The sequence below is a fragment of the Mauremys mutica genome, chromosome 2 (genome assembly GCF_020497125.1).
Source record: "Mauremys mutica isolate MM-2020 ecotype Southern chromosome 2, ASM2049712v1, whole genome shotgun sequence".
In the NCBI taxonomy this organism is placed as follows: domain Eukaryota; kingdom Metazoa; phylum Chordata; order Testudines; family Geoemydidae; genus Mauremys; species Mauremys mutica.
In genome coordinates, this window is record NC_059073.1 from 158,681,130 (window position 1) to 158,693,539 (window position 12,410).

Consider the following 12,410-nt stretch of genomic DNA (forward strand, 5'->3'; position numbering starts at 1 on the left):
GGTTTTTTTTTTTTTTAGTATTCAGAGTAGTTTTTATGTATGTTCACTGATTGATACATGAGAGAAAGGCACTCACTCGCTCAAAATCCCTTTTAAATCATTTGTATGCAATTGACTGACTTCTTGCAAGAAGATATTTCAAAATGATAATGTCATAATGAAAACATTTCCCACACTGGTAGTTCCTGAGGGTCAATTTTACTCATATAGGAGTCAAGCAATGCGAGAGACAAGACAGGCCATGTTTTTGAGAAGGTCAGTTAAACGATGTACCAGGCTGGCCTGCTCTTGGGCAGGGCTCACATTAAGATTCTCCTTTCCCATTTTGCATTAACACCAATAAGTAGGAGCAAAAATTTGTGTCCCAGATCGTGAGAAATGCATAAGCCATCCCAGATACAATATAAATTCATCTGGAAATATGTTATATGGAGAACAGAAATGTATGCACCATTTTAAGGAAGAAAACCAACTTACATCAAATCCTTGCAGGCGGCCAACATTCATCATGTCGTTGCACCGTTTCGGTACTATGCACATGACCTCTACAGCTCTCTGTTAAAGCCAAGGAGAGAAAATCAAAATTTAACTCTCCAGTGGTGGATTGTGTGTGTCATGGCAGGGCCTTTACAATATAGTTCAGTGTATTTAATCAGCAGGACAATTAGAGCTGAAACAGAACAGTAGTTTTATATAACCCGACTTGTTCACAAGCACTGCACTGGAAGTAAAAGAAGCGTGGAACACAAGTATGTAAGTCAATAAAGAAAATGCCAAAAGTACCTCTAGTTCTGTTGTGTCAAGGTTAGCTTTTTTAGAGTATTTGAGGAAGTCCTGTAAGAGAAAAGGGGAAATTATCTCAAGTCCGAACTGGCTCCTATTTGTGTGAGAATTACATGTTTCAAAAGATGCTCTTAAGAAAATAATAAAAATACTTAATTTTTCAAAGCCTCTTTCTGACATGCATTAGATATGTTTTTAGTGCTAATTTCGGATCATTCAAGAACATTTACTGAGTCATCAATCCTCTTTGGTAGAAAGGGTCAAAAATACATTTTGCCAAAACACTCAGACAAAAGGTGCTAAAGGAATTATAAAATTTAAGAAAAAAATCAGAGGAAAATCAAACAAACTTTGCCTTCAGTTACATGGGTGCAAATCCTAAGCCCTTCCACTACACTGAAGAGTTAATGTGGATTTACACTGGTTTAAACAGTATCAGAATTTGGTCCAAGCTGTTTACTGTGATTCAGAGAACTAAGTGAACCCAAGTTAGGAAACAAACTGAAATACAGTATTAAAAATTCTGGCTTATGTCAAGTACAAAGAGGCCCCTTCACCATTTACAATTCTACTACCCAAAAAACAAAGCCAACAGTAATAAGATTTTTCAGTTCTTCTTTAGTAAAGATTGTTCCACTGAAAGGGTACCCAGCATCACCTCACCTTGAGTAACAATTGGTATTTCATAATTCTCTGCACTGGTTTTATTAGCAAGTCTGTGAGCTGAAGTCTGTGGCCCAGGCGCTGCTTCAAGTCCTAAAGGTTGTAAAATGAAGAGCGTTAGCTTTAAATTTTACTGGTTTTACTTGGATATAGACCAGTACTTTTACTGTCATGGAGCTAAGGCAGAGAGCAGAAACGAATTTCATCTTGAATTTGTGCTCCAAATTCTATTTTCTTGTGACAATCTTAAAAGCCATTCCTGTTTTGTTTGTATCATCTTTATTCCCAAAGTATTCCAAATTCTGCCTTTTCAAAGCTTTTCTTATAACCATGGGGCCCAGTTCTTCAGTCCTTACTTTGGATCCAAACCTGCAAAAGCTTATGCACATGAATTCAATGGTAATGCTCACATGCTTCAAGCATTTGCAGGACTGAGACCTTAAGATGGTCTCATGGGGAGAGCTAGAATGATACTATGGGCAAAGAGGCTGTGACGATGTGGGAAGGGAGCTGCTGGCAAAGCAGTCACACAAGTTCCTTTGCACTTCCTATGTCAGGGGTGGGCAAACTCCGGCCCGCGAGCCGTTTTAAGCCAGCCCGCGAGCTGCACCACGTGGCTTGGCCCTGCTCTGGCCCTCTAGCCGGGGTGCTGGGTCGGGGGCTGCATCACGCAGCTCCCAGAAGCTGCGGCATGACCTCACTCCGGCTCCTATGCGCTCTGATGTGAGCTGCAGGGGTGGTACATGCAGATGGAGCAGCATGCAGAGCCACCTGCCCATGCCTCCCATAGGAGCTGGATAAGGGAGATGCCACTGCTTCTGGGAGACAACTGAGGTAAGCGCCGCTCGGAGCCTGCACCCCCTGAGCCTCTCCTCATGCCCCAACCCCCTACCCCAGCCCTGATCCCCCTCCTGCTCTCCAAACCCCTTGATCCCAGCCCAGAGCACTCTCCTGAACCCCAAACCTCTAATCCCCAGCCCCACCCTGGAGCCCGCACCCGCAGCTGGAACCTGCACCCCTTCCTGCACCCCTGCCCTAGCCCTGATCCCCCTCCCGCCCTCTGAACTCCTTGGTCCCAGCCCTGAGCACCCTCCTACACTTCAAACTCCTCATCCCCAGAGCCTGCACCCCAACCCCAATTTTGTGAGCATTCACCATACAATTTCTATTCCTCAATGTGGCCCTCGGGCCAAAAAGTTTGCCCACCCCTCCTGTCCTATGTGTTGCAGAAAGGATTTCTCTCCCTGGCCACATAATCCTGTGTTGATGGACACAAAGGAATAAACCAGGGATGAGACTTCAAAACAACCTCTCCACAGATCCAGTGTCACCAATATCTGTGCAATTACTGAAACTGCTATTTCAACTCACTGGCTGGAATAGCAACCCTCAAAAGGACCAGCAGCCCTCAAGGGGACCAGCAACCTCAAACAACTCCCATAGCCTGGCAGTGAAAGGCGGATTTTACTTTCTCAACAGCCCCTCAATTCCACCCAGCTAGAGCTCAAATACTCCTGCATTCTGGAGGGTGGAATGGATTTTATTCTTAGTTTATTCATAAAACATGCCCACAGACTTCAACAGTGCTTTTGTCAGAATCACGAGTACAGAATCAGTGTCTCAAGGAGGTTTTACCCCTAATTATGAAATGAACAGAAATTACCTTTATAATTCATATCATCTGCTTTTTAGTTTACTTATTTTTTCTACTGTCAAATTTCCTGCCTTATATAAGGCCCTCTGGGTTGATCTGTAGAACTGGCAGGAGATCTGAACATAAGCTACTATGACAAACTTGTAAGACAAAACCTTAAGCTAAAGGTTTTGTCTTAACACCTCATGTTTTGTCTACAGTATCTGAATTTCTGATGAGTCTCAAAAATACTGTATAGCGAAATCAAATTTTGACATTTGCATCCATATTGTAATCCATCCCTCTGTCTGCATTACTGTTTAACAATAAGTATAATACATTAACAATACCTGCCTTGGCCTACCAAGAGTGAAGCTCATTCATTTGGTATCAATGAATTTAGCTCAAATTTGAATACCAGCAGCCCCCTTCTGAGGGTAGTGGTGGCGGTGCTAATCTATTTCTTAAAGAGCAACAAAATTAAAGAACAAAGAAGAACTCTCATAATTTGGAATTAAACCCAACTTCCACCCTGAAAATGTATGTTACTCTCTGAGACTTACCTCAAAAAATGTATCAATGTATTCTGAGACAATGTGCTCAGACTTTGGTTTGTTTTGGCAGTAAACTATGTACATGTGCAACCTTCTCTCCTAGGAAGAATAAACAAAGAGACACAAAGATAATGTACTGCAGTCAGAAAATAAGTGACAGGCTGAAATGGAGTATAATAAAAAAGCACATCTATCTAAATGTATATTTCTACATTAAAAGGGTCATTCTGCCTTCTGGTAGAATAAATTCTGTATCAAGAGCAAATAAGCAGGTATACTTCAAACATAACAAATCTAAGAAATTAGCCAGAAAAGAAAAATCCTCAAATAGTCTGAAGTATCTAAGAGTTACTATTAGTTTAAAACTGGATACCTCTGACCCAAAAATGTAACTGTACATGCAGAAATTATAGATCTGAACATGGTACTACACAAACATCCAAACAAATACACCTGACCGTGGGACACCGAGAATGATAAAATCATGGAAAAACAGACAATTGGGTTGCATATAATACTTTGAATTCCAAAGTATTTCACAACATTAGCATATGAGATATTATTTATCTCAATTACTTCTAAGGTGCTGATTACTGTGGTATCCAAGTGTAGTGCACTATTTTAATTTCCATTTTACGGCAAGGCGGGAAGGAAAAAAAGGTGAGTGATTTGTCTAATGCGGCAGAGGAAAGCTCAGAATTAGAATTCATGAATTCCTGGCTCTTAAACTTGTACCTTTTCCTTCCAAGGTAAGTGTTAAAAGGAGATATATGATGTTAGACTAGATCAGGGGTAGGCAACCTATGGCACTCACACTGCCTGGGTCCTGGTCACCGGTTCGGGGGGTGGGGGGTCTCTGCATTTTAATTTAATTTTAAATGAAGCTTCTTAAACATTAAAAAAACCTTATTTACTTTACAGACAACAATAGTTTAGTTATATATTATAGACTTATAAAAAGAGACCTTCTAAAAATGTTAAAATGTATTACTGGCATGCGAAACCTTAAATCAGAGTGAATAACTGAAGACTCGGCACACCACTTCCAAAAGGTTGCCGACCCCTGGACTAGATAGAGAGCTACAAAATCAATCCTGCATAGGTCATTCAGTTCTCCCAGTGCCAAACAGATCTTTTCCACCTAGAGTTCTTATTACTCTGTAAGTATTGCATTAGGATTTGAGAGAATATTTTTTTCATCTGGTCATATGAAACTACAGCCTCCTAAAAGAGGAGCTGAGATTGAGTTGAGCGACAGGTACCCTGTTAACAATTTTCTCCATAAGAAGGCATTGCAAACAAAAATTAGACTCCCTGTTAACCTAATTCTGTGTCTCTGCCTCTTACCCTGTGTTATTTTATTCTACTGACTTTTCACCTGTGCTGCTCCACAGATAAATCCTTTATATAGTGAGGTTAGTCACTAATAATACCAGCCATTGGCACTACCTGCTTGAAAGAGGATGTTTGTACTTACATGCTTAACGAAGAGGGATCCCAGTTTCTCTGGATCTTCAAGGCACTTCTCCAATTCTCCTAAAAAGAAGCTGAATACAGAAGAAATCATTTAGCTTGTACCACATTATACGGCAACCGGTAATGTTAAAACAAAGTGGTGGTTGCATTCTTTGTGTCCACACTCTCTTCACTGCTGTGATCCTTGATTACTGCATGTCCTATCTGCAACTGAAGCCTATATAAAGAATATATTGCAGTGCTTCAAAGTAAGTGGCATTTTTAAGTAAAGAACAAAAAGAAACAACATAGTGATTCATCATTGCAATCCTTTTGTTTGCTATGGGGATTCAAATTTCTCTTCTACTCATTCTGAATCCTTGATGTGCTCACATAACTACACTATCACTGAAATTTGAGAATAAAAACTGTTTTTGACCATTCACAGCATAGCCTCTCACTGTCAGAAGAATAGGTAAGTACCGCGCATATTACTGCATAAGATACAGGATTTTTCCTTTTCCTTAATGCATTCTTAATAGGATCAACTAAATAGTCACATTAAATGTTATCTATACAAGACAGGTGAATCCAAATGCTTGATATGTTTACATATTTATTCTGAATAGTTTCCATACAAATAACTATAGGAATAGTCTCAACTCAGAAATTATTTTTAACTGGAAAAGTGTAGGACCAGCTGCTCTTAATTTCTTGTTACTTGTTTTTATAACCTTTGAAACACTTTTATTGCCATCTACTATTGTATAGATGTAGGGTTTTTCTCTGTGTGCATTCAGTAGGTTATAAAATTATTTTCTACCAGTAACAGATAATTCTTAAATTAAAAACATACATACTCTCTGTGCCAGTCGTAAATCTGGTGAATGTTGCCGAATACAATCTTGTCTTTCCCCTTCATGTCATCAGGTACACCATCTTCTTTCATAAGTGCCATGTACCCCTGAAACAATCCAGAGCAATTCTTTGTGAAATGTCCAGGTTTAAACGGTGGGTCTCTCTTCTCTCTCTCTTTAAACAGATTAAGAATTTTTAAACTGCAAGCGCTTATTTAAGTCACTTAATCAATAGGGTGTAAGAATCCAATATTACATGTAGCAGTGTATTTAGCTGTCAAATTAACAATTTTATTGAAATAAGATTTGTCTCAACTACATTTAAATTTAGCCAGTTTTTTTTAATTTCATTTTTCAGTGTATTTTCACTTCCCACAAGTACATGAAATCAAAGTATGTTCCACTCCATGCATCTGATGAAGTGGGTTTTAGTCCATGAAAGCTTATGCCCAAATAAATTTGTTAGTCTTTAAAGTGCCACAAGGACGCCTCGTTGTTTTTGCTGATATAGACTAACATGGCTACCACTCTGAAACCTGATATTTATTCAACACTCTGGGCTGGGCTGCTGCCTCACCTAGGAGATGGCTTTTAATCCAGTTAACAGACCTGTTAACCAGCTCCTCTAAGGAATATGTCTAAACTTGGGGAAAAGGTAATTCTCTGGAACACATTTGGAACTAGCTAAATGAGGAAATCAGCAGATCTAAGCAATTTACAAAGCAGGTCAGCATCATAATCCCCATTCTGCAGATGGGAAACAGACACAAAGAGGTGAAGAGACTTTCCTAATGTCACTCAGTAAAGCAATAGCAGGCCAGGAGTAGAAGCCAAGTCTCCTGAGTCCCAGTCCAGCAGTCTATCCACTAGACCACACTGCCTCAACTAATTAAACTGTGCCTATTGTTTCAGATGTTATTTGGTGTCACTATTTAAAACATGAATGATAAAGAACTAATCTTCTTGAAAGGGGAAAAAAAAGGATACATGAAATACTGTGAAGGAGGGACACTGGAAATTCTATATCAAATCCTGTTTTTTCTTAAATTCCTATAGAAAAACCCACACCTAAAGCAGACTCTTTCTTTTTCTTATAACAGAAGAGTGTGCGAGCTACAAAGATGACTGGCAATGGGATTAATAAAAGCAATTTAGAAAGGTTGAACTAACATACCTCAACTACATAACCCAGATCTCGGACGTAATCTCGCTCCGTCTCCACTAATTCCTGTAAGACATAGCTACAAGGAGGGGGAAAGGTGAAAAAACATTCAGGGAGAAAAATGTATTCATGTGGATAAAAGTTCTTAAAGAGGATTAAGAATGGGCATACAACATTTTACAGGTTTTCAGTTATGCACACTTAGTAAGGTAGAGTTTACATCTGACTTTCCGAATCTGGATGCTTCACTGTCTTCAGGGCATTCTTACTTCTTGTGTTTATTAAACCATAGCAGCAGCAGCCAGGACTTTTGCTACATGTGTCAGGACAATTAAAACATTAATTTAAAAGAATTCCAATATTTGACTCACAAGAAACAGCACGAGATTCATAAGCAAACAAACTAAAGATGTCTATTATTTTAACACGGACATACATACGATTAATCTTCAATACCAGCTGAAATGTCAACGAATATTTCTGGATCTTCCAAACTACCATTTGAGTTCAAGGTAGAGAAAGACGGTTTCAGGAAAAAGCAATGATTTATGGTTTTTGGAACCTAAAAATACCCTTGAGAATATTTAAAAGCCAGCATCCTCCTCCATGAAGGCTGAGACTGACATGTTTGACAGGACTTTTGGGTGAACTTAGTACTGGAAATAATATGCCTGAGAATTCTCTTTGAACAACAGCTGGTTTTCAGGAAGAACCAAATCATCCATTTGATGCCTAACATGCAAGCTGGAAGGGGAAAAGAACTACTTCTTCTGTTAAATTAAAATAGACTGTTTTGAAAGGATGCAAAGGACTTTATAAATGTTACCTGATTGAGAACAGAGGGGAAATATAAATTTGTAAGCCAGTCTTACTGTCGTCTTTTTAAAGAGCTGGATTTCCTTTCTTCCATCTCATCTATGGGTGACGAGGAAGAGAGAAGGGAGTTGTCTGAAGGGTTGAAAGATGGACTGCTGCTGTCACCTTGGTCTACCAACAGTGAACTTGGACGATCTTCCAGTGCCTAAAAGTGTATTCATAAAATGTTGCAATATTTATTCATCTTGCCTTCTATTCATGCTGTCTTTAAATGCACAAAGCGCTGCACAAAATGAATACACATTTACAGTTGTTAAAAAATATGGAACCTCTGTTTTATACTCAAATGTTTACATTACCTTAGTGAGTTTAAAAAAAAAAAAGACAACACTCTAGGGTTGCCATTAAAAAGTCAAAATTTGTCACACTGTTACCAGTTTTATTCTACCTACAGGAAAAATCTGTGGTAACTGTTGGTAAATGCTGAATTTTTAATAGTGAATTTAGAACTATAATGAAGTTAGAACAATTTAAATCCTCACTATTGCATTTAAATGACAAGGGCAGAAAAAATTCAAGGTGACTCTCAAAAACCCAACAACCCACCGCCTCCGAAGAGATGACCTCTCCCTCTTCTTCTTTATAAGGCAGGGATCGGCAACCTTTGGCACGTGGCCCACCAGAGTAAGCCCCCAGGAGGGCCGGGACGGTTTGTTTACCTGCCGCGTCTGCAGGTTTGGCCGATCGCAGCTCCCACTGGCCGTGGTTCGCAATTCCAAGCCAATGGGGGCTCCGGGAAGCGGTGCAGGCTGAGGGATGTGCTGGCTGCCACTTCCCATAGCCCCCACTGGCCTGGAGCAGCGAACCGCGTCCAGTGAGAGTTGCGATCGGCTGAACCTCTGGATGCTGCAGGTAAACAAACTGTCCCGGACCACCAGCGGATTTCCCTGATGGGCTGTGTGCCAGAGGTTGCCAATCCCTGTTATAAGGCATAAGTAGAAGTTCAGGAATAATTTTTCTTCAGCATGTTTGTTTTCTGTGTCTTTCTTTCTTTCAAACACACTCTAAGCTTTTCAGGGCAGTAACTCTGTTTTACTCTCTGTTTGTCAGGGGTGAAAGTAGACTGGTACAATGTATGGTAAGAAGCTGGTACCGGCCCATACACAGCCGACGTCAAAGAGCTGCCATGGCAGCGCTTTAACGTCACTGCCCCTTCCTCCCCCCGGCCACCCTGCTGGTAGGGACCCTACTGGCAGGGCTGCTGACTGGAGGGGTTGGGGGTGTGGCAAAAGGGGCAACAATGTTAAAGCGCTACTGGAGTGCTTTAACATCGTTGCCCCTTTTGCCCCCCCCTCGGGCCGCCGACAGGTGGGGGCAAAAGGGGCAGCTGCTCTGGGGTGGGACCAGGCAGCGTGGATGGGCTGGCTGGGGGAAGCTGACCCCCAGCCCGACACCTTCTGCCTGAGGCCCCGCCCCTTTCTTTAAGGTCTTCTATATGTTTCAAAGGAGACAAAAAAAATTGCACAAGACCAATTTAAAAAAAAAAAAAGAGCGCAGGTCATCTTTAATCCTTTGGTTTCACAGAACTGTCTTTTCTCCACACCTGCACTACATACAATAGTAACGGTCATTTATACTCTTCAAAATGAACTCTCAAAACCAGGGGCAAAATTCTGTGTTGAAAGAGGGTGCAGTTCCTTTGCATTTGCAAACCAGACAGCAAATATTTTATATGGTTTTGGAAAAGGAGGGATGTTGGAGAGATTGCGTGAAAGACTGTTCTAGAAAGTATTTATTAAGTCAGTTTTACTCCAACCCAGAGGGTCAGGTCGTGCTGCAGCTATTTATCATGTTTTCCCCCAATATTACAGTAAGATGCAGCTGAACCGCACCCTGCTGAGTCAGATGCACTATTCAAGACTTTTAAATCAATAAAAACCCAGTAGGATTTGACCTCATACACAGACGGCCCAAAAACTAGGAGAAACTGATCTGTGTTGGTGAATAATCTGATGGGAGAATGATATCACCACTTGAGACTACATAAAGCAATCATTAAAACAGCTAGCAGTGCTGAGCAAGCGTTGCTTATCACAGACAGTTTTATTTATTAAAATCTGATTTAGTTTTCTAGAGTATCACATTTAAAAATACATCCTCTACCTTTCCTGTATAATGAAGTAAAAACTAAACCTCAAAGATATTATGAATGCATACACAAGCTAACAAAGAATTACTACATATAATGAAGTCAGGACTGTCCTCAGCAAGAGGAAAATGTGCCTGGTTCTGCATCTTAAAGGTATTCAAATAAAGAAGAGTTTGGAAATAGTCTGTGTCTCACCTGAAAATATGAGATGAAAGTACTCTGCTGCAAACCAAGCTCTACATTACTTTAACACTGATGACTGAGTATGCTTTTACAAAGTATTAAATTCTGTCTCTTCAAATAGCAATAAAACTCTCATATTGTTGATGTATTTTACTTGAGTAAACAAACTAGTGTGAGGTAATGAAAGAGCATCTTAAATAGAAGCTTTACAGTTAACTCTCTTCTTGGCTTGTTTCATTCACTTATCCCTGGACAAGACATACTGTGAAATCTTTGGGGCAGGGACTCTAAAATGTAAGTTTATATACAGGGTATTGCACAGTGGAACTCTGATCCTTGATTGTGCTGCTAGATGCTACTGCAATACAAATACGATGCAATACAAGTACACCTCTACCCCAATATAACGTGACCCGATATAACACAAATTTGGATATAACACGGTAAAGCAGCACTCCGGGGGGGCGGGGCTGCACACTCCAGTGGGTCAAAGCAAGTTTGATACAACACGGTTTCACCTATAACGCGGTAAGATTTTTTGGCTCCCGAGGACAGTGTTATATCGAGGTAGAGATGTAGGTTTCACATTGCCTGGTAATCTTTTCTCTCTGAATATATGTATATTCCATATATGCTCGTACATTCATGAATACATGCCACTTTGCATGCACAAAGTTTTGAGACTGCTTTTGAAAATGGATGATGCTACATGTTGGAATTCATAGGGAAGTGTGTTAGAACTTTTTATGCAGCGGGGCAGTTTGGAGTTGCCTTAGCTTCTGAATCATGTTTATCTTCCATTCAGTCTCACCATTTTGCTTTTGACGAGTTCCTCAATTGCGCTGACTAGTTCTGCTGCACTGGGTGTCTCAGAGCTGGTGGGGCGTACCAATAATCGAGAAGATGCCTGTGCAATGACAAAAAAGGAAAAATATCATGTTTACTTTAGTTTGTCACAGGCTGTCAAGATTCCGCTTTCAAGTATCTTTTCAGGTCAAGCTACCCAGCAAAGATTTCCCTTTAATTTAAGAATAAAATGTTTCCTTATAATTATGCAACTGGAATCTAAAATTTTTAAATAAACTGTGATACACATTGATAACTGTCCATGCACAGTTTAAATCTATTTCAATCAGTAGGATGTAACTTCATAATTTTCTTTAGCACATTATAGATCTGGGAAATATCCTTGGGAAACTTTCAACTGCTAACTATTATAAAGTCTATCAGGACAGCCATACAGATTGCAGCGACTGACCTGATTGATAGAGAACAATTTAAGTATTTTTCCAACTCTGTATATAAATAAGAAGCAACTGTAAAAATAATTACAACACACAAACCTTGAAACAGGATTAAAAAATAAACCATGAAAATAAATCAAGAACATTTACATTTCTAAAAGGAGCTGGGATATATTTCCCAGCTTGAATGGGGGAAATCAAGCTCACCATTCTGTGTGTCATCCATTTTCCCCAAAGGTAAGTGCAGAGTATAGAAGATCTCTGGCCTCACAAGCTATAAGATGCCAGTTTATAGCTACAACTGAGGGTAAAAGGTATTCACAGCAAAGGATTCTGGGAGAGGGCTATTAAATTCAGCTTCCGTAATTAGCAAACACACAGCTGGTTTGCAGATTACATGTATCATTAAATAACTGGAAAGAGGAACAGGGTACATATGAATCTTACTTCATATTAAGGAAAGGACGGATATACCTCATGCAACACAGGTTAAATGGTTCTGCAAATGTTTCAAACATGTTGGACAAACAAAGAAATTACATTCATAATGATTTTAAACAGAATGCTCTTGACTGTGGTTTTCAACCCCATTATTGAAAACAAGGATCTGGGTGTGCTTTTGTTTGCCTCGCTGAGAAAGGAACATAGGGTAGGGTAAACGAGGGAATCACAAACAACTTTAAATGGAAAGGTAAGGGAATTGAGCCAAAGCAGAGACAGAACACAAATCAACGTAATGCTACAGTCAAAATTTACAAAAAGAGAAAAACAAAAAACAAAAATAATTAGTTTTACAATATAACAACTGTACTGAAACATCAATATTGTTTATCCAAAAATAAATGCAAAAAACTCATAAGCTGCTACTCAATGCAATAAATAAATTGTGCAATGATTCTCCAAACAGAAGC

General features: G+C 39.7%; 1 protein-coding gene across 2 annotated transcripts in view; it reads right to left on the reverse strand.

Moving 5' to 3' along the window:
• The window catches only part of TRIO (trio Rho guanine nucleotide exchange factor), a 452,008-nt gene that overhangs the window by 45,894 nt on the left and 393,704 nt on the right, over nt 1-12,410 (reverse strand). For both annotated transcript variants that reach the window (XM_045004406.1, XM_045004407.1), the window contains exons 37-45: nt 11,067-11,162; nt 7,980-8,128; nt 7,120-7,186; nt 5,949-6,052; nt 5,111-5,180; nt 3,643-3,732; nt 1,447-1,539; nt 784-834; nt 478-555 (exon numbers count right to left, since the gene is read on the reverse strand). In XM_045004406.1, coding sequence (XP_044860341.1) covers nt 478-555; nt 784-834; nt 1,447-1,539; nt 3,643-3,732; nt 5,111-5,180; nt 5,949-6,052; nt 7,120-7,186; nt 7,980-8,128; nt 11,067-11,162 — 798 coding nt within the window. The remainder of the gene's footprint in view (nt 1-477; nt 556-783; nt 835-1,446; nt 1,540-3,642; nt 3,733-5,110; nt 5,181-5,948; nt 6,053-7,119; nt 7,187-7,979; nt 8,129-11,066; nt 11,163-12,410) is intronic.